The sequence below is a fragment of the Megalobrama amblycephala genome, linkage group LG3 (assembly GCF_018812025.1).
Source record: "Megalobrama amblycephala isolate DHTTF-2021 linkage group LG3, ASM1881202v1, whole genome shotgun sequence".
Taxonomy (NCBI): domain Eukaryota; kingdom Metazoa; phylum Chordata; class Actinopteri; order Cypriniformes; family Xenocyprididae; genus Megalobrama; species Megalobrama amblycephala.
In genome coordinates, this window is record NC_063046.1 from 46,528,494 (window position 1) to 46,548,917 (window position 20,424).

A 20,424-nucleotide genomic window follows, 5' to 3' on the forward strand; every position below is an offset into this window, starting at 1 on the left:
AAACAAAGGACTACAATACAATACAGTATCTAACCCGAGATCTATAGTTACAGCATCCTTCTATTTCTATTGATGTTTTTATGCGTCATCCACATTCAGAGTGTGTCATTAGTGGCTATGGGTTGTGTGAATGGTGGTAACATTTCTAAACTAGTTTTTTTAGAAACTGTTTTTGTGAATCAGTGAAAGTCAATCCTGTGTATCAGACTAAATTACAGTTGGCATAGTTGGCTATATATGCACATAAAGTTTATTCACTGATTTTTTTATACAATGAACATTGTAAGAAATGAATTTTACTGCTAAATGAAAGTACTTACAGTATATCTAAATGAAGTTTAATATCTAATCTTTAATATCTAAATAAATGATGGATGCAAGATCTTGAAGTTGTTAAAATTGTGTAGACATCTTTTAAGGTTTGCCAGAGCTATTTCAAAGCAGTGTTTCACGAGGCAAACATTTCAAACTAATACACATGTAGCGTAAAAGCTTAAACACAAATGCCCAAAAGGGACATTTCTACAAACATTTACACAGTGCCACATTTGCATCTGCGATTTGCACAGGATAAACATCTCTCCACTCCTTTGTGTAAGTGTAAGTCCTGGAGGAAAAGCATCCATCATCATCTAAGCTGAATCCATGACCCCACCCAAATACACTTTCAAACGTTCTCTCTTTCCTCCCTCTCTTTGTACCGAAACAGCGGTCTTTCAAACTGAAACCTAACACTCATAATTATATGCGGGTAGATCTCTTTCCTGACAAATATAGTTCCCTGTGACCAAGTGTATACCCACCAACTGCTTTCAAAGCAATCGTGGACTATTGGAAGGAGACAACCTGTTAAATGACCGTGGCATGCTTGGGAATAAAGAAAATAGTTCATGGAACATATGGAGGTTCTACAAAAAAAACAAAAAACATTTTTGCTGCACAGCAAAAAATTAAGACTTTCGTTCATCTTTGGAACTCAAATGAAAACTTTTTTGATGAAATCTGAGAGCTTTCTGTCTCTCCATAGACTGCCTTTTCAACTGAAACTGACAACGATCGTGTCTCTTCAGAAAATTTAGACAAAACCACTCAATTCATATGGATTAGTTTTACGATCTCTTTATGAACTTTTTGAAGCATCAAAGTTTCAATTGCGTAGAAAGCTGTGATACATGCACTTTATTTTGCAATAAAGCTGCCAAGCACAAAAATGTAAATGATGGCAGGCCATGATCCATGAAAGCAGTGGCAGATCTAAGGTTGCTGAAGCATAAAGTTCTGATTTGAAAAGGTTAATAATGAGGGGTAAAAAGCAGTTGCTAAATGGCTCAAACAGGAAAAACAGAGCAGAGCTAAAGAAAGAAAATTAGCCCCCTGGCTGCGTCCAAATCTCCAACAAATAAAAACAAACAAAAAAGAAATGCAAGCATAAGAAAATCTGTGTTTAACCCACATCAAACAAAACCAGACCGTTAACCAGAACCAGAGCAGAACTTCTTTCATCTGTACAAGTCAATGTCTTGAAACAATTAGTCACTAATGAGCTACAATGGTGTATGTCCATTTGAGTCAGACACTCCTCAAAAGCTTTCATGTGATTATTTATTGTGTTACACCCTGTCTACACTGGACACAATGGAACTATGGACATGCACACTCTATAGACACTGTGTTATCGTCTGATGCGCCAGCTCTTGGGTGAAGGAGAAGGCTGTGGAGCAGCAGGTGGACACAGTGAATGCAGATGGAGGTGAGCAGGGTGTTGGCCTTGGAGTTAATTTAATTTTTTTTTTTCCCCCATGTACATGTCTAAACACTTATTATTCATTGCACAATCTATACGAGGAAAGCTTCAGCAAAGGATACATTGATTTCTAGCCCTTGCTCTACTACTAGATATATTTATGGAGATATGAAGAAATAAAAACCACCCTGTACAGATATGATCAGTTAATCGGCTGAACTTTTGATGTTTTGTTACGGAAAGGCTGAAGCTGATCGGTTGGTTCTTGTCACATGACCTGCGGCGCGCTTGCGGAATTCTGAAAAGATGGGATGATTTCAACTCAATGCACCTGTAAAACGCACCGCACGGCCCCTAACACGAGAATGGACCTCATTGGTTCTCGCACATCAAACAAACATGCTTGAGCTTCCATTTACCACAACTGATGTGTGAGTTGATGAATGTTTATATTTGAATAAAAGCCTAAATGAAATCTGTTCAGCATATAAAGTGATCATGTCTCTTCAGAAAATTTGGACTAAACCACCTTAATTCATATGGATTAGTTTTACAACCTTTTTATTAACTTTTTGAACCATCAGTGGTAGTTGTGTATGTCAATGGAGGGACGAATTTTATTCAAATTAATTTTAATATTACATATAATAAATTATAATATTTGAATATTGTGTTGTAACAGGGGGCTTCAAGTCAAAAAGTTTTAAGAGTCACTGATCTACAGCGCATCACACTACAGCATTTGGAGATACTAGCTTGGCATACCTATTAAAGGGTTAGTTCACCCAAAAATGAAAATTCTGTAATTTATTACTCACCCTCATGCCGTTCCACACCCGTAAGACCTTCGTTCATCTTCAGAACACAAATTAAGATATTTTAGTTGAAATCCGACGGCTCAGTGAGGCCTGCATAGGGAGCAATGACATTTCCTCTCTCAAGATCCATAAAGGTACTAAAAACATATTTAAATCGGTTCATGCGAGTACAGTGGTTCAATATTAATATTATAAAGCGACAAGAATATTTTTGGTGCGCCAAAAAACAAAACAAAATAACAACTTATTTAGTGATGGCCGATTTCAAAACACTGCTTCACGGAGCCATCGGATTTCAACTAAAATATCTTAATTTGTGTTCCGAAGATTAACGAAGGTCTTATGGGTGTAAAACGGCATGAGGGTGATTAATAAATTACAGAATTTTCATTTTTGGGTGAACTAACCCTTTAAAATGTAATAAAGCCTGTTCACGTCAAGAACAATAACTAAAAAGTGAACAAAAATGATAACTATATTTGCATCCACACCAACACATGATAATGTTCTGTTTATTATAAAGTTTCTGATTGGCTGTCATCAGCTGGAAAAAATTATTCCTCTGTGTCAATATTGTTAAAGCTGTGGTGTGGATTTTTCTCTATTCTTGCAGGATTAGAACGATTATTAAAACTTTATAGTTTTCTTTATAGTTTTTGTCCTTAGTGTGAACGGCCCATATAAGCGAAATCAGGTCAAAGGAAACATTTCTGTTGGAGAGAGGAATAATCACATAGCATGTGGTTTTGGGTTACCAGACCTGGGAGCACGGGGAGGCCACGCATCTAGGGAAGGAAAACATCGCCCTTTAGCAGAACAGGTGGCCTCTGCTCAAAGAATCAGAAACGCAACTGTCAAACCACATGGGATATAAAATACTGGAAATACTGGCAAATCATCCAAGAAGAATGAATACCAAGTACAGACTTGTGTCAAAGGAGAGGACATGTATTGCCTCATCTTTGAACGTTAAGTCATGATGAAAAATTAAAGAAAGAACAAACAAAGCAACAATATTTGCATATAACACTAAGGGGTGTGAAAGTGAATACACTTAGAGAAGTGTTCACAGACTGCTTAAGGCTATATTTAACACAGCAGTTTCAGTGTAGAAGACCAATCCAGATGAACGTTTGAGGAAAGTTTGAGTCCAGCTGAAAAACTCTGCATTGATGTCATCCTTTTCAAGTATGGTTTACTCAAAGTTTAGTAAGTATAAAGGTTTCACCAAAACATTTCAGGGAGTTACTCCACACTGACCAAAACATTCCAATGCGGGACCACACATGCACAAATGAAACACTTTGGAGAATGAATTTCTACAAAATATCTATTCTAAATATATGAAGAACAAGCCTCACGCACAGAGTTTTATCCAAAACAGATGCAGTGACCTCAGGAGGGAACTTACAGTAGAGTGAAGAGTTAATGTTGGCTCCATTCCTAAGTATTATTAGTCCTCAGGGCTCCTGTAGACACCCAATGTAAATAAGCTTGTCCATTCAGCTGCACGCTCTGTGAGTTCACAGGATGAAGCTGAAGTGAGTGTGTCTGTCCCTTCGTTCAGACTGTCTGACTTTCCCTTCTGCGCTCCGTCCTTTTCCCTCCTCCCATCTCCTTTCACTCTGTGCTTCAGACAGATTCCTCCTCCCACTAACTCTGATAGCAATAAATCCTCACTCCCTCAGACCTACGGAAAAAAGCTGTGATGTCATGTTGATTTGAGAGGAAACTCAAAAAGTTTAAGTTTATGATTTGAGGCATCTTGACTTTCTCACTTGCATAATGTTTTCTTAAGAGTTCTTATGACCTAGGAAAAGCTCTGATAGAGCATTTGACAGACAGGAATATTTAAGGTGAGTTGTGTGGGTTTGAAAAGAGTCAGGTCAGTTTGAAATCAAGCAGGAATACAGCAAATTGAATTACTATAAGTATACTCTCTGAGATTCTCATTAGTTAATATTGGGCTGCAGAAAAAGTTTCTGAATTTGAACTTTCTCAACTTTTTGTCACCAATATTGAGCACCATTTTCGCAAACCTTTGAGATTTTTTATCAGTGGATCACACAAAGGTTTTTCCACATTTTCATGTGGAAAACAAGTTATATCCTCTATTGTCAATAGTGTAGCGAAACGCGATGTATGAAGCACAGCTCACACAGGAGTCACTTTCAAACCAAGCAGCTTTCTGTTTGTCAATGTGGTAAATCAGCATGAACCCATATCGAAATCTGCATGGTGCAATCTTTCACCCTCATGCGAAATTCCTAATTGCATGGATTCCTATTGAAATGACTGGATTATGGCAAGCAACATGCTAAAAGAAATTTCCTTGCAAAAAAAAAAAAAAAAAAAAAAAAAACACTAACTTTTGAATAGTGTAGAAAAGTGTGTAAGTGTTGCGTTAGCGACCAATCAAGAAAAATGTTTTCTGAACATAAAATTACCACATAGACTCAACTCTTATATATACTCTAAAAATGGTTGGATTTGCCATATTTGACCCAAACAAGGGTTTAAACAACCCAGCATATACCGGGAAAATTTCTCCCCACGGTAAGAATTAGTCTTGCCACGATAATGACAATAAAGCCTAGTTGATGGCGTATTTCTGCTTGCGATCCCTTCGCAGCTCATGTGCAGAGCGAAAACAATTATAGCGGAAGGCGGACATGAAACTGAGGAGTTTATCACTAAATGAATAGCTACCTCTACAATCTGGAACTGGTACACAAAGAGATATTTTCACTTGCTGAACACTCTGACTGAGCACCTGAGAGTTTCGCTCTCTGTCAAGTGATCTGTAAAGCGTACTATTTCAGTTCATCTCAATGAATGCACAATTTATTTGAAGCACAGGCTCCAGGAGGTTAATAAAGGCCTTCTGAAGTGAAGCGATGCATTTGTATAAGAAAAATATCCATATTTACCAAGTTGTAAAGTAAGGATATTTATTAATATAACTCCGATTGTGTTCATCAGAAAGAAGAAACTCAATGACATGACTTACCATGCGTTGTACGTCATGACGTAGTGTAGAACGTCATGGCATTGTGTAAAACGTTGCGGAAGTTAACTCTTTTTGGACATACGTCGAATGCATATGGCTGTCGTGCCGAAAGCTTGTTATTTTACTTAATAAAGTTTTAAATAATAATACTTGTCTTACACAAATGCATCGATTCACTTCAGAAGGCCTTTATTAACCCCCTGGAGTCGTATGGATTGATTTTTTTATGGATGGATGGGTTTTTTTAATCTTCAGAATTTGGGCAGCCATTCAAAACCATTTTAAACCTTGGAGAACTATGGATATATTTAAACATATAATATAATATCCACATTGTGTTCTTCTGAAAGAAGATAGTCATATACACCAAGGATGGCTTGAGGGTGAGTGGAATAATTTTCATTTTTGGTTGAACTATCCAGCTTTTTGCACCAGAAATTGCTAGAAATCAATACTAGATGGATTTTCACCATTGATATGATACAAACCTACAGCTGTTGTAAATCGGCTGTAAATCCCAATCGCTTTGGAAATAAATCTACCATGAGCTATAAAACTATCAACGGCAACAACATACAATTGTGTTCATTAGCATTTCATAATATAGTTTTGATGATAAAGTCCAAACTGGGACCATATCCTTATCCATCCTCAGCAGCATACAGGCCTCTACTGCTGCTACATACTAAAAAGTGTGCAATAGGGTTCCACATACTGGGCTGCAAAAACAAACGCTTTGTGTGTGCAGGACTCTACAACATACTTTATCAGTCAGTAGTGGCAGTAATGATCTTATATGCAGTCGTGTGCTGGAAGCAGCATCAAGACTAGAGCTACCAAAACACTCTACAGCTTAATCAAGACGCCTGTCTCAGTCTTAGTGCTAAGAGAAGTGCTGTCTGAGGGGTGGAAGCTGTCCAAACTCTTGTTAATTTAACTCGTTAATTTATAAAAAAGACTTCCATGGTGTTCTAAAGTGTACTGTGGTGTACTTCCTCCTTTTTATGATGATATCAGGTCATACTGATCTGGCCGAGAGTTGCGTCAAACACTGAATTTGCATTCTATTAGTATACAGAAGAGATTTACAATCCATCAATGAGTGAAATCAGACTGAACAAGAGAATAAAGAAAACAGCAATCATATGGTCACTTTCAATGTTATGATATTGATAGTAGATTCTACTATCTAAAAGCCACATTTTCTGACATTAAAAAAACAGAGGTGGAGTTTGTTGCAGGTTCTATAGTTTAGCACAAAACTGCTGAGTACATTACTGAAATGAGCTGAATGGCCTTTCATTTAGATGTTATCTGGCAACAAAAAAAAAAAAAACATGCTTAGACCAAGCATTTTCCAAGCAAACAAGTCTCTCCATTTCACATCCCCTCCCTCTCGCTCTTGTTCTCCTGGTGAGCACCAGCGTGACTGATGTTCTCATAACCACACTTTCCAGTCTGCCTGACCACCAGAGGGGCATTAGGTCCATGAAAAAGGCTGCTTCAAGTTCCAGGAAAAGCCAAAGGGAAATCCTACTCCTCTCAGATTCCACACTTGGAGAGGTGACAAACCCTTTCCAGCTTCTAACCTCAAGAAATTTGCTGGTTAAAATTCACATGACTCCATTAGTGTGCACATAATAATATTTAAAGGTTTGAAATGTACTCATCAGTCTCAGTCGGTTGAGAATAGTACTTAACCAAGCAACAGTTCCCCCAAAAACGAAAATGGCCATCACTTGCTCACCCTCTTGGCATTCCAAACTGGTATGTTGTTAGTTGTTACAAACAAAAGACAAAAACACACCAAAAAGGCACCACAGAAGTAGTCCATTTGACTTATGTGATGCTACCGTTCAAAACTTTGGGATCAGTAAGATTTTTATAAAGAAATGAATGCTTTTATTCAACTAGGAAGAATAAAATTGATCAAAAGTGACAGTAAAGATGTCAAATTATTTAAAATAAATTCTGTTCTTATGAACTGTCTGAATTCTGAAAAAAATTGTTTGCTAGTTTGCAGTTTACACAAAAATATTAAGCAGGTTTCAACATCGATAATAATAAAAATTGTTTCTTAAGCAGCAAATCAGCATATAAGAATGATTTCTGAAGTATCATGGACTGGTGTAATGATGCTGAAAATTCAGTTGAATTACAGGAATAAATAACATTGCAAAATATATTAAAATAGAAAACAGTTATTTTAAATTGTAATAACATTTTAAAATGCAATAATATTTCACAATATTAACATTTTACTGTATTCTTTTTCAAGTAAATGCAGCATTGATGAGCATTTATCTCTTTCAAAGACATTAAAAAAAATCTTACTGACACCACATTTGAACAGTAGTGTATTACTCTCCACTGTATTGCTTCCTAGTCTTCTAAGGCCATATGATAGCTTTATTTGACAAACAGACTGAAATTTTGTTATTCCTCAGTTGTTGCTTTCCACTGCCTTTAAATTAAATATGGTTGAAATAAAGTTGGTGACAGATGGGAAGTGGGAATTTTTAAGTGAATAAGAATTAAAGCTAAGATTGTTCATCACACAAAGCTGTTGCATGACTTCAGAATCTTTATTTTTTTAATAATAATAAATTTAATAACAATAAAGTGAGGGTTGAAGCTAAAAGTAATGTGTGTTTTCAGTCTACCCAGCCACATAAAGGGTTCTTTACATTTGGGAGAGGATACTAATGGTACCATGACTGTCATTCAGAGTGCCAAGGGTTAATAATAGTTTCATGGTTATCCTTGTCTATTGAAAACAGAAAAAAACATGATTTTGCTTGAGAATAATGGAACATCACAAAGGCTACCCTGTGTATATAGAGAGAAAAGAAATAAAATAAAAAAAAGGAGCAGGAACTGAAAACAGGATTGGAGCATAATACAGACTGACCTTCCTATGTACTGATAACAAAACATTTAGACACACCCATATCTGTTTTCATGCATCAGCACTGCAGCAAAAAAAAATTAATTTAACAGTATGATATGGGTGCTTTAGTTGGAGGCAAGGCAGAAACTGCTATATCTTACCTCAAGGTCATTAAGTGAATGAGCCAGACTGAGACGTTTAGCTGGACCTGATGTTCTTCGAACAGAGGAGCGTCCCCTTGTGAGTGCCCAAAATAAAGATCCCTGAGAGGACAAACATTGACCAGAGATTGATATACAATCCTTTACAATTTCATAAAAGTGAATGCCACAGCAAATGTGAATAACATTATTGTATGTCTTATAATACAGAGGCATATTTATTTATTTTACAATTTGTTACACTCCATCAGTCGTGTTACTTGAAACTAATTTGTAGTTTAATCAGAATTTTCCAAAAAATGTATTGATTGTAAACAACATAGGACTGAAAAATCTAAATTCTGCAACACTATTGACATTAAAATATAAGACATAAAAAAAAAAAAAATTATATATATATATATATATATATATAAAGTAAATTATTAAATAAAATGTTTAACTTAATTTATATATTAATACTCTGTGTTCTGTCTAAAAATTTCCATCTAAAATTTAGGCTTTAAAATTAAATCTGTGGGACTAAACATGTCAGAGAGAGACAGATGACCCGGCAATAAATCATCTCAGTGAAAGGAAGGAAATAATTTTCCTGTTCCTTTACATGGCTGACAAATTGTTGCTAGGTGACTCCCGACATTGTTAATAAAGCTAAAGCTGATCCATCCGGCGTAATCATATTGAACTGCACTAATCAACCCAATAGCTCCATCTGCTGTGCCTGATACTTGCAGCACCATCTGTTCCTTGACTCATTGTATTAAGCCCTTAATACAATGGGCATGGTGGCAATAAACCTTCCATAAGACCGACCGCTGGGCAGACAGCAAAGACAAAGCAAAGATTGTCTACTTTGATTCACCTTAAAGAACTAGGATCTACTTGAGAGAAGAAAAAAACAATAGTGGGCAATCAGTAAAAAGATAATTACATTAATGTAAAGTTATTTTAATGCTTACAAGCATCACTGTTACTCACACTTAAGATTAATTCTATTTTTAAGGTATTTTTAAGATTTACTTATACTTAAAGGATTAGTTCACTTCAGAATTAAAACTCCCTGATAATTTACTTACCCCCATGTCATCCAAGATGTTTATGTTTCTCTTTCTTCAGTCAAAAAGAAATTAAGTTTGAGGAAAGCATTTCAGGATTTTTCTCCATATAGTGGACTTCACTGAGGCTCAATGGGTTGAAGATCCAAACTGCAGTTTCAGTGCAGCTTCAAAGGGCTCTACATGATCCCAGCCGAGGAATAAGGGTCTTGTCTAGTGAAACATTTGGTCATTTTCTAAAAAAAAAAAAAAAGAAATAAAAATGTATATACTTTTTAACCACAAATGTTTGTCTTGCACTGCTCTGTGATGCGCCACTCATTACCTAATCATTTTGGAAAGGTCACGTGTAACGTTGGCGGAAGTAAACCATGGTAGGGCGAAAAAATCCATATAATTTTCTCCTCCAACTTCAAAATTGTCTGAGATCATTCTTTTACTTGTTTTTGTAAAGGGCGTTTGGCTTATTCTTTGCATGCTTGCTTTGTAGACACTGGATCGGTACTTCCGTCTATGTCACATGTGACCTTTCCAACGTGATTTCGTAATGTGTCGCACATCGCAGAGCAGTTTGTGGTTAAAAAGTATATCATTTTTATTTATTTTTTTAGAAAATGACCGATCGTTTCACTAGAGAAGACATTTATTCCTCGGCTGGGATTATGTAGAGCTCTTTGAAGCTGCACTGAAACTGCAATTTGGACCATCAACCCGTTGTACCCCAGTGAAGTCCACTATATGGAGAAAAATCCTGGAATGTTTTCCTCAAAAACCTTAATTTCTTTTCAACTGAAGAAAGAAAGACATAAACATTGGAAGACATTGGGGTGAGTAAATTATCAGGAAATTTTAATTCTGAAGATAACTAATCCTTTAAGGTTTAAGGACCACCTAGAACATTCTAGCAAATCACCTACAAGAACAACCTTTAGTTTTTATATATAGTGCATAATAAAAAAAATCAATGATCAAGTTATATATTTTTTTCTGACCTTGTTTTCCCCGTCCTTATGCTTGGCTGCACTACTGAAGAACCTGGTCGTCAGCTCAAGCTGTGGGGTAAAGTTCATTCTCTGAGGATGTTTGAAATCTTCTAGTGGTTTGTATCTGAGAGTTGGAATTTGTTCCATAGCAGGCGGCAGGACGCTAGTTTTACTTTTGGGCTCATCGCTGTCCCTCTCCACCAAGCATTCAATGCTGTTAGGACGAGACTTCTGCCAGCGAGCTTTTAAGCCAAAGGAAGGTCTACGTTGACTGGTTGTCTGTTTAGGTGGCAAGTTAGATTGCATACTAAGAGGAAGTGGAGTAAAAGCTGAAGCATCCACCCTGGCTGAGACACCTGACTGAGTCGAAGGTTGAGCAGCTCCTGTTAGTGGTTCAGATAAAAGGCACCTGCACTCTGGTTTGAGGAGTGCGCTGATCCTATGCTGGGAATAATACGGTGGTGGATTGGGAATGTTTGGAGATGTGAAGCTCCACTGGCCAATGAGACCGTCTCTATCCTCGGGCGAAGCATTTCCGATCCCGCTGTCACTGCCACTGCCGCTGTTCCGTGCATTTTGTTGTCCTTCGTCAGGATTTTCGCTGTCGAGTTTCAGTCTTAGTTTTTCAATATAGTCTCCCATATCAGTATAGAGGACGGACACGAAGTGTGAAATCGAGTGCGGAGTTTGAGGAAAATCCAAACAGCCTTGAGTGTCTGGATCAGGAGTGCAGGGAATCCCAAAGTGCCTCATGATACTTTGGTGCTCCTTGTGGTCGTAAAGCTCTGGATCTATGAAAAAGACATGGCATAATGTCTTAAGGGTGCTTGTCTGTGTCCCAACATCAATATTTTTGGTTGAATCGACCGAGACAAGGCCAAAAAACCTGCTGTCCTCCGTGCAAATGACACAAAGCGCCAGGTTCTCCGCTGGGTAAGATGCCAGGACGACGTCTCGGTCATCACAAAGCTGAATGCAGTTGCATTTGACCCTCATCATGACCAATGAATGGGTTTTCTGCTTAATACCAATCTGACTGATGCATTCACGAATGGCTTGCAATGCCTCCTCCTCAGATTGTGACGTTACTAGCTCCAATTCCATGGAGTTGATGTATCCCACAATCATTGCAACATTTAGGATGCTGGAGTCAGATACAAAGTCATTCTGACTCTGAAGGTCTGAAAACACAGAATCCTCACTCACGACTCGAGATGTGTCACACTGTGAGAGACTATCAGTGTGGCTTTTGGATCTACTACGCTGCTGCAACCAATAAGACATATCTGGTTCAGATAAAGGTCTTTGTTTTTTCTGCTTCTCTTGACTGGCGGTCATGGTCCCCTGATCGGAAATCTCAAAGACAGTATCAAAACTTCCAACCGACTGAAGCATTGGCTCCATGCTGTTGAGTTTAGCAGGGAAGGGGTCCTTTTTTCCAGGATTGAGCCATGGCAGTTTACTCTTACTCTGACAACCCAGTTCTTCGTCGCTGGAGCAGGAGGCCATGGGCGGCCTGTCAACAGATGTGACCAGCAAACACAATGACCGTGACGACGTACCGATTAGCTTGACCACAACTTCATGTGATGCCTCAGACACATCTGTATCATTCACACGCAAGACGTGGTCCCCGGGCCGCAGTCCGACACTGTACGCCGGACTCCCTTTTATTATTCCTTGCAGAATACAAGGTGCTTGACCGGCAATGGTAAATCCGTAGCCAGCTCTGCCACGCTCCATTTCCACCCTGCGAACCGCCGGGCTGGCGGGACGGTCCAAATGTCTCATTGTCGACTCAGCTGGCTTCAGAACTCTCATTTCAGTGCGTGAATTCACAATATTAGTACTTTGTACAGGTAATGCAGTTTCGTTCAGATACAATTCCAACCATGAAAAATCATCTTGCTGCACTGCTAAGGGTCAGACCTGAGGGGAGTAAAGTGGCTAAGATATATGAGACTTGTCAATGAAGAGTTATTAGGAACACAATATGCATGTACAACAATATGTACAACGAGAATACAGCAGAGACACCCTAGAGGTAGACTATTTTTAATAGCACATCTGTCTCCTTGTATTTCTATTATTTGGAGTGTAAACTGTAAAGAGTTAAGGAAAGTTGAAAAACCTTTGATCATTCTGTCATACCATATAAAATGAATAATATATAATAAATTATTTTAAACAATTATCTACGAGACAATTAACTTCCATTTTGATCGAGATTTATCAGCTCATAAATTGAGACTGCATGTATAATGTGTACCTATATGATTTTCATTTATAATATTTTTTTAAAATATGTAGTATTACATAAATATATATTTAATATTTATCATATTAATATTTTATAAATGTACAAATTGAATGTCGTATGTTTAAAAATGTAAATATATGTCACAACGCAGGACTACATAAGTGAAATAAAAAAAAAACTCTTATTAAAACTATGACTTGTGATATATTATGAACTATTCAGTTGTTTTTAAATATTTGACAAAATGATAATGGTAAACGTGAATGACCCTTTGATGAAAGAAAAGACAGATACAAATGTGTCTAAACAGCTCTCAGATGTAACATGCCAAACGCTTTTCATTCACTCCGATATGTTACATGTAAACAAACTTGCGTTCCACGAGCACTTCTTTCATTTAACTTTCACATATATTTTAACACCAAATGTTTACACTGACTGGCGCTTACCTTTTTTTAATTCCAAAGTTTTTCTTCGTTTATTTCCGAACTCCGTTCGCGCGACGGACTTAAACCACTTCCATTCACTATTGTTGGGAATACAAAGCGTCATTCTCTTGTCGCTATGGCACCGTAACGTTTGCAAACTGATATCAGCCCTCTCATTGGTCAACAGACGTGTCAATCATGTTCGATATTCAAATATATACGGCGCTCTCATTGGCAGTTGGAAAAAGCATGCAGGTTTTGCTTAGTGTAGTGTTTGCGTTTGCGATCTACTAGCTAATATACTTACACTGGTGCTTGTGACTGAGTGCACTTAATACGATTATTTTGACGGTAGGAATTAAAGTACATGTATTCAATAGCATGAATTGGCATATTAACTGTTAAAACAGCAGTATTTCATGTAAACTATAACAAGATTACAAACGGCAATTTCAAAGTTGCGTTCAGGCGGTGTAATCTTCGGTATAATATTATATAGTCATTTGAGATATAATAGACGCGTAAAATAAAAGGTTTTAGAAGCAGTGCATTTTTTAAAATGTTTCTATTCATGGGTATAGCACCACACCCAGGTCACTGAGCACTAACGCCTTTCCTCTTATCAACAGGAACCTTTCATGAACAGCTGACAGGTGTCAAATCATCACAGACGAAGAAGAGAGGTGTTGAAATTCATATTTGTACTCCGTTTGCATACATGCAGAAAGGATTATCGATGTTGTCCTCACATTAAGAAGAATTAAAGAGCATGTGGTGGTGCATTAACCATTATAATGTTTGGGTGCCAGTCAGGTTCTATCAGTCTATATGGGCTCTATCTATCTGGCCACTTAGGAGTGGGTTAAGTGACAAACAACAAGGATGTCTAAGATGATAAAACATGTACACTTTTTAGAATGTACTGAAAAAATGTACTGCTCAGACTTTAATTTGTCAGATAAATATTGATTCACCTTTAAAAATATAATGAAAGATTATTCCAAACTACTTATGACAACTTTTATTCATTTTTTTTTTCAAGAATTTCAGCTTTTTAATGAGATTTTTTTTTTTTTTTTCCCACAATCTTAGAATGGTTGGACCACTTAGACATTTCTGACATAGCACAAAAATATAATATTTAGGTAATTTTATGTGAATTGCATTTTTTAAATGTTTTTGTACATGTTAACTGATCTAAGCTATATGAGTTTTTTGTTGTTGACACATAAGCATTCTACCAAAACAAATGCATTCTGTAACATTTACTATCATGATATTACATTTTGCTAAATTGTGCTAAGCTGTAAAAGTGTACTGGTAACATTGATCTGTAATGGTAATAACTAAACTTCCACCAACCATTTGGAGTTTTCTGTCTGCGTTCCACTACAAACCACGCCCCTGCAAATTACGCCTACTACAAGTTACGCCTCCCGCGAAGAAACAAGTTTGGATGTCATTAGCTAAAACAATCTTTTGAAGTAAATTATGCTATGTTTTATGTATGAAATGTTTGTAGGATGAGCTTATATTGCTTTCGAATCTTATTATGAAATAACAGCTAGTAGTAAAACAACATAAATTATACTATCAAATTAATACTCATTGTAATTATAGCTAAAAACCTACCCCCAAATAATTATTCATAATTAAAATACTTTAAAAACTGATGAAAACAAACGATAACTACGGCGTCTACTGATCTGGTCTACAATTTGTACTCCTTATCACTAGATGGCAATAGTGAAGCCAGGAAAGTGAAGTAGAAGAAGAGCAGTACTGGTGACGCCATCAGCGATGTAACCTGGCGTAACCTGAGGTAGGGGGCGTAATTTGTAGGGGCGTGGTTTGTAGTACTGCAGGATGCAGTCGGACACACTTTTGGCGTCCATCTCAATTAGCTCCCTAGTTCAGTAGTCAGGGCACTGATCAGGGAGTCGGCCATAGTCACTTACATGATATACTGATTCACGACCTGAATCTGTCTGTCTGGCTGAACTTCTGTCTTTTTGAAGTGTACTTGAACACTGTGTCCTCTTATAGAATGCCTTAAAGGGATAGTTCACCCTAAAATGAAAATTAAGTCATCATTTACTCACCCTGGTGTTGTTCGATGGCACCCCATTTTAGGGTGAACTATCCCTTTAAAAGAGATCTGAAATTCTTTAGATGTATGTCAGTCATGTCATTTCTGGTTGAGTTAGAAGCCTGAAATCTGAGACTCTCAGCAACTAACACAGCAATTTAGAAATCAAACGAACCAGATTTCATAAACAACACATTTTGTCACATAACAATCAACTTTAAACTTTTGAGGCATGAAGAAACACATTTTGAGTCAGATAGTTTGAACAAGATGTGGATAAACTATCAGTTCTTTACAAATTTGCTTGTGTAGGTTACAACATTTTTAAATAGCATATTCATTGTAGAAGACTTAACAGTGCTTAAACAGGTCTAAAATGTACCGCTAACTAGTTGGTTATAGCTTTTATACTTAGCATAACAATGCTTCCTCTGCAAAGACAAAAAAAGGTCCCATATCTGAGGCCCTGTCACTCAGGCGTGGGTGTTCCTAAACTCTTTGAGGCCAGTGGATTGGGCCAAGAAGGAGCAGGCTGAGCAGGAATCATCTTCTCCAAGAGGTTCATCATTCGCTCCTGAAGTTGGAGGCTCTGCACCTGCAGGAAGTTTTGCTGATGCATAACACGGCGAACTTCGTGACATGCCTCCTCAACGGCATGGCTTACCCTGCGTTGCTCCTGCAGCATTGCATCCAGGATACGCAGCTTCTTTCGGCGTAGTGACACATGTGACAGCCTCCGCCTCTTACGTGGTTGAGACCTGCAGATGGACAGCCATGCAGTTATAGTTCCATGATTATGATTCTGAAATGGATCTGTGATCTGATCAAACATGTTACCTTGTTTCAAAAGAACTTCCCGAGTTCTCTGTTAGACCTTCTTCCTCATCGTTGATGTCTCTTTCCTCTGAGGAACCAGTGTACTCGGGTAGAAACCCACTTGGCGGAGCTGACTGGGGCACAGAAGACTCAAGTTGAGAGGTGGAGGGGCCAGACGTCGAGAGGTTCGGTGGGCTCATATGGGCTTGCTCTGGTACCTTTGACAAGATCCTCTCAATAGATTTGTAGTACGGCCAATCAGGTATAGCATTCCCACCATTTGCTGTGTACTTCAGCTTCCTGTTAGAAAAGGATGTTGTTAAAGGTGCAATATGTAATATTTTTGCAGTAAAATATCCAAAATCCACTAGGTCAGTGTTATATAATTTGTTCACTTGAGTACTTACAATATCCCAAATGTTTCCAACTATTTGTAAATCGTGAGAAAATTGCAATTTTAACCAAGGCTCCGGGACGTGTGAGGAGTCGCCTGTCAATTGCGTCATACCCGCGTTACCCTCGGTTTCCGGTTTTATTTTGTAGAAACCATGGAAACACCAAAGCGCTTTAAAATATTACACATTTTAATAGACAAGGGAACATCTGTTTTGATATGTTTATAGACAGAAAATGAATTGTTGTTATATAACACGTTTAGTCTTTTTTCGATTTACCATGTTTTACCATGCCTCAGAGAAAAACTATTTTGTCAAGTAGCTAACATAGCATAATCAGATGCAGCTTTATTTTTATTATCAATAATACATAATTTTCTCCATCATACAATACGTTTTAAAATTAATTGCATGCCATTTATCAATACAAGACATCCATTATTTAATATGATATTCTAAAATAGATCTGTCTTACTGCAGTGTGCAACAGGTGTCTCACAGCAGTGAATGCACAGATTAACATTATAACATTTTCAACACACTCAAATGTATCTAATATGATAAACAGTGCTGTGTTCCCTCATACTCATGACTAGAAGAGCGGAAGCGGCGCCGGCGGCTGCGGCATAATAAAAGTTCTGCTGCTCGTGCGCAATCGCTCCAGCGGCCTCGTTCAGCTCCCACAACACTTGGCCCTGCTCTGCTTCATACTACAATGTTAATAATCGCATCTATGAACATGATTTCTTCCCGACTCCAATCCCTATTCTTTTGCACCGTCCGTTGAGATGGAGACCACATGTCCCAAGATTCCGCTCTAAAACTTGGTATCATCAAGCTACGCCTTTGTTTTGAATAGGCCTCTAGTGACCTCTAGCGGACAAAATTATTACATATTGTACCTTTAAACAAGTTTTTGCACAGAGTACTTAAAGTCGGCATGAAACAGAAGTTACGATATCCGAGTGAAACAGCTTCTTGAGCAAGAAAAAATGTATGACGGAACTTGATTTTGTCCATCTGGAATTTATTTGATCGTTGGTTGTGGTTTGCTATTGCTTTGATCACATGTAAAATGGCAGGTTGTCCTGGCCTTGCACTAGTTAGCACACCATCAGAGAAAAGAAAAGATGTTATAATAATTATAATAAATACTGCAATAGAAAAAGAGAATTGTCTATTTTGGTTTCATGGTGACTTTAAGCTACTTTATATTAGCTTAAGTGTATTGGCTTAAGAGAATGAATCAGAAATGGTAGAAGTCAGTTATTACACACTATTCTGGACTAAACTTGGATGTTTGGATAAGGCCAAGATTATTCTTGTTGTATTTACTGTGATAAGTCAAGAAATTTGAAAGGCTATTGGTTAAACTTAACCATTTTAAAAGCTGTTTTAAACGTGTACCCATAGTTGTTTAGTGTACTACAATAGTTGAAATCTGTATAAAATGTCCAGTAATGAAGCTCACACAGCAGTCAAAAGTCATCAATATTCCTAACTCTAAATAAACTGAATAAAATATAATTTAACAGCTTCATATATTACATCTCTCTAGTCTAATGAAGCATTAACCACACAAAGGAAATCTGTGTATAATATCACTGTCACTCTTTTGGATATTATGTATACAAAATATTGTATATTTTGACCAAAAATCTGACAGTGCACAACTGCACGCAAAACACTACATATTGTGGGATGTTATGTGACGAAGTGATTTTGGTTTGATTCACGTTGTTTTTTAATTGTCTCGGTTTTCTGGACTAGATGAGTGTTTGGCTCTATATGCGTTCTCTGTTGCTATTTGAATTCAAAATGTAGATCGTGGTATGGCCAAACTGGTGCGCTGTTTTTGTTTTTGTCTGCCCTAAATGCAATCGAAAGTATTGTATACTTTATTTGCGGCAGGCTCTGTGCATGACGTAATTTTCGTCATCAGAACAGTCCTCTTCTGTCCGCTTGTAGCCTGATTTCTTTTCGTCCGCGCAGACTTGCGAGTTATTGAACGCAAGGTAGTGCGCATGCGTCGAACGCGTGCAACTACGCTAGTTGAAAGACTAGTGTAGTAGACTGAGCAAAATGTTTACCTTTTACATAAATGTAAAGTTTACCTTTACATTTATCTTATGGTTAATTATTTAATGTCTACATCTTACTAAGTTGTAGGAGTACACTTGTGTAGCGTTAAACAGATTATTGAAAATAATTATTTTAAAGTCTTTGGCCTTCTCATGGACAGACAGACAGACAGACAGATAGTGTTACTTGCCTGAATTGGAAAGTCATGTTGGTAATCTTCATCTTAATCTCCTCCCTGTGTCGCTGTTCCCCGGTTAATTCGTAAAGTTGCTTAGCCATTGTCTCGTAGATCTTAGCATTGCGCTTAGCCTTCTTTAGCTCTGTCACATACTCTTCCCAAATGTACACAAGAGCTTTCATCTCAGAATCCGTCCAGTTACGAGCCCTCCTGTGCTTCTCGTTCGAGCCCGGCACAGTGTAACTAAAGCAGAGGTCCTCGGAGGCCATTTTATGAACAGATTAGGTATCTTTCTTTCGGGTTTATGATTTAAGCTTGGTTCTTTCTCAGTGCAGTCTGTTTTCCAGGCTTTACTTTGCTTTCTCAAGCATGTGCTTGTGTGTGCTAGAGACAGGCCTCTGCTGCCCTTCCCCCCATGCTTAGTTAAGAGGCCTCAAAATGGAACCTCGAGGGCTGGAGCAATCGCTTTAAAAGCTTTTAAAGAGGGAAGTTCGTCAGCATGATGTCAAGTTACCCTGGCAACAGCCTGCTAAGGCCCTCCTCTTCTAGCCAAACCCTTCCCCTTCTCCCCTACTCTTTTGTCTCTGTCAGTCTGCAGCAAAAAGCTTTTAGCTGAAAGCCAACAAAGTGGGTCGGGCAGGCAGAAAATCTGCATGTGAAATACGACTCCTCTGGGGACTAAAAGTGGCAGAGTGTGCTGTTGCCTAGGCAACCGTTCTCTATCTATACCACTTAGTCTGAGCGTTTATGAGCTTAAAAGCTTTTAATAGAGAAGGTGCCAGACTAATGTTGCAGAGAAAGTGCATTTGCACCTAATATAATGCCTTTAAAACTACAGGGTAATAGATGTATTAAAACAAAAATGATGTTGTTTAGGTGTCAGACATGAAAGCAAGCGATCAGACTGATTAGGCTTTAAACTCAATCACAGGGCTCTAAAAAGGTTTTGGAAGCACACACACACAAATATTGCATGCTTGTTACTGCATGAAACTAGTTTAGGTTAAAGTAATTACTCCTCTGGCCCCGTGCCCTTTTTGACACAGTACATTTGCCCTCAAACACTTCATCCTCTCTGACCCCACTGAATGTTTCAGATTACATCTTCTATCACAAACTACAGGGGTCTTTGGACAGGACATTGGGGGTAGTGCTTTGGGGGGATGGGGATGTGGGGTTATCTTGTGCTCTCTTTGACAGATTACCAGCTGAGATGACACATGGTGCATGGGCTTGTTTTTATGGCTTTTTTAGGTGCTAACTGCATTATGTGCTTCGCCCATCTGTCTAGACACTTCACCTTCACATTCAACTTCACTCTGTTAGGAGACATTTGGAGACATTCCTGACCAAGATGAGTACAGATTATGTACTCTACTGTACAAGTAACTAAAAGCAGAGTGGATGATATAATGTTGATATATTTGAACATTTGTACATATGCTGCTGGAGTCAGATTTATATCAAACCACAGATAGATAGATAGATAGATAGATAGATAGATAGATAGATAGA

At 37.8% G+C, this 20,424-nt stretch overlaps 2 protein-coding genes and 1 long non-coding RNA gene across 5 annotated transcripts in view; 1 reads left to right on the forward strand and 2 right to left on the reverse strand.

Moving 5' to 3' along the window:
• The window catches only part of rgs12a (regulator of G protein signaling 12a), a 39,679-nt gene extending 26,185 nt beyond the window's left edge, over window positions 1–13,494 (reverse strand). For both annotated transcript variants that reach the window (XM_048185698.1, XM_048185697.1), the window contains exons 1-3: window positions 13,371–13,494; window positions 10,671–12,590; window positions 8,624–8,725 (exon numbers count right to left, since the gene is read on the reverse strand). In XM_048185698.1, the coding sequence (XP_048041655.1) occupies window positions 8,624–8,725; window positions 10,671–12,482 (1,914 nt within the window). In that variant the 5' untranslated portion in view covers window positions 12,483–12,590; window positions 13,371–13,494. The remainder of the gene's footprint in view (window positions 1–8,623; window positions 8,726–10,670; window positions 12,591–13,370) is intronic.
• Window positions 13,495–13,563: 69 nt separating this feature from the next.
• LOC125265466 lies at window positions 13,564–14,357 on the forward strand. The gene is made up of 2 exons (XR_007184264.1): window positions 13,564–13,700; window positions 13,979–14,357. It is a non-coding gene; the product is annotated as an uncharacterized LOC125265466 (long non-coding RNA).
• Window positions 14,358–15,633: 1,276 nt separating this feature from the next.
• On the reverse strand, window positions 15,634–19,859 carry msantd1 (Myb/SANT-like DNA-binding domain containing 1). Of its 2 annotated transcripts, XM_048185703.1 has the most exons (4): window positions 18,922–19,859; window positions 16,473–16,554; window positions 16,276–16,388; window positions 15,634–16,196 (listed from the first exon to the last, which is right to left on the reverse strand). In XM_048185703.1, the coding sequence occupies exons 1-4, from the start codon at window positions 19,176–19,178 to the stop codon at window positions 15,908–15,910; spliced, it is 741 nt and encodes a 246-aa protein (XP_048041660.1). In that variant the 5' UTR covers window positions 19,179–19,859; the 3' UTR covers window positions 15,634–15,907. The 2 variants fall into 2 exon arrangements, with proteins under 2 accessions (XP_048041660.1, XP_048041659.1); XM_048185702.1 differs by having other exon boundaries at window positions 16,276–16,554; window positions 18,922–19,844.
• Between the last annotated feature and the right edge of the window lie 565 nt (window positions 19,860–20,424).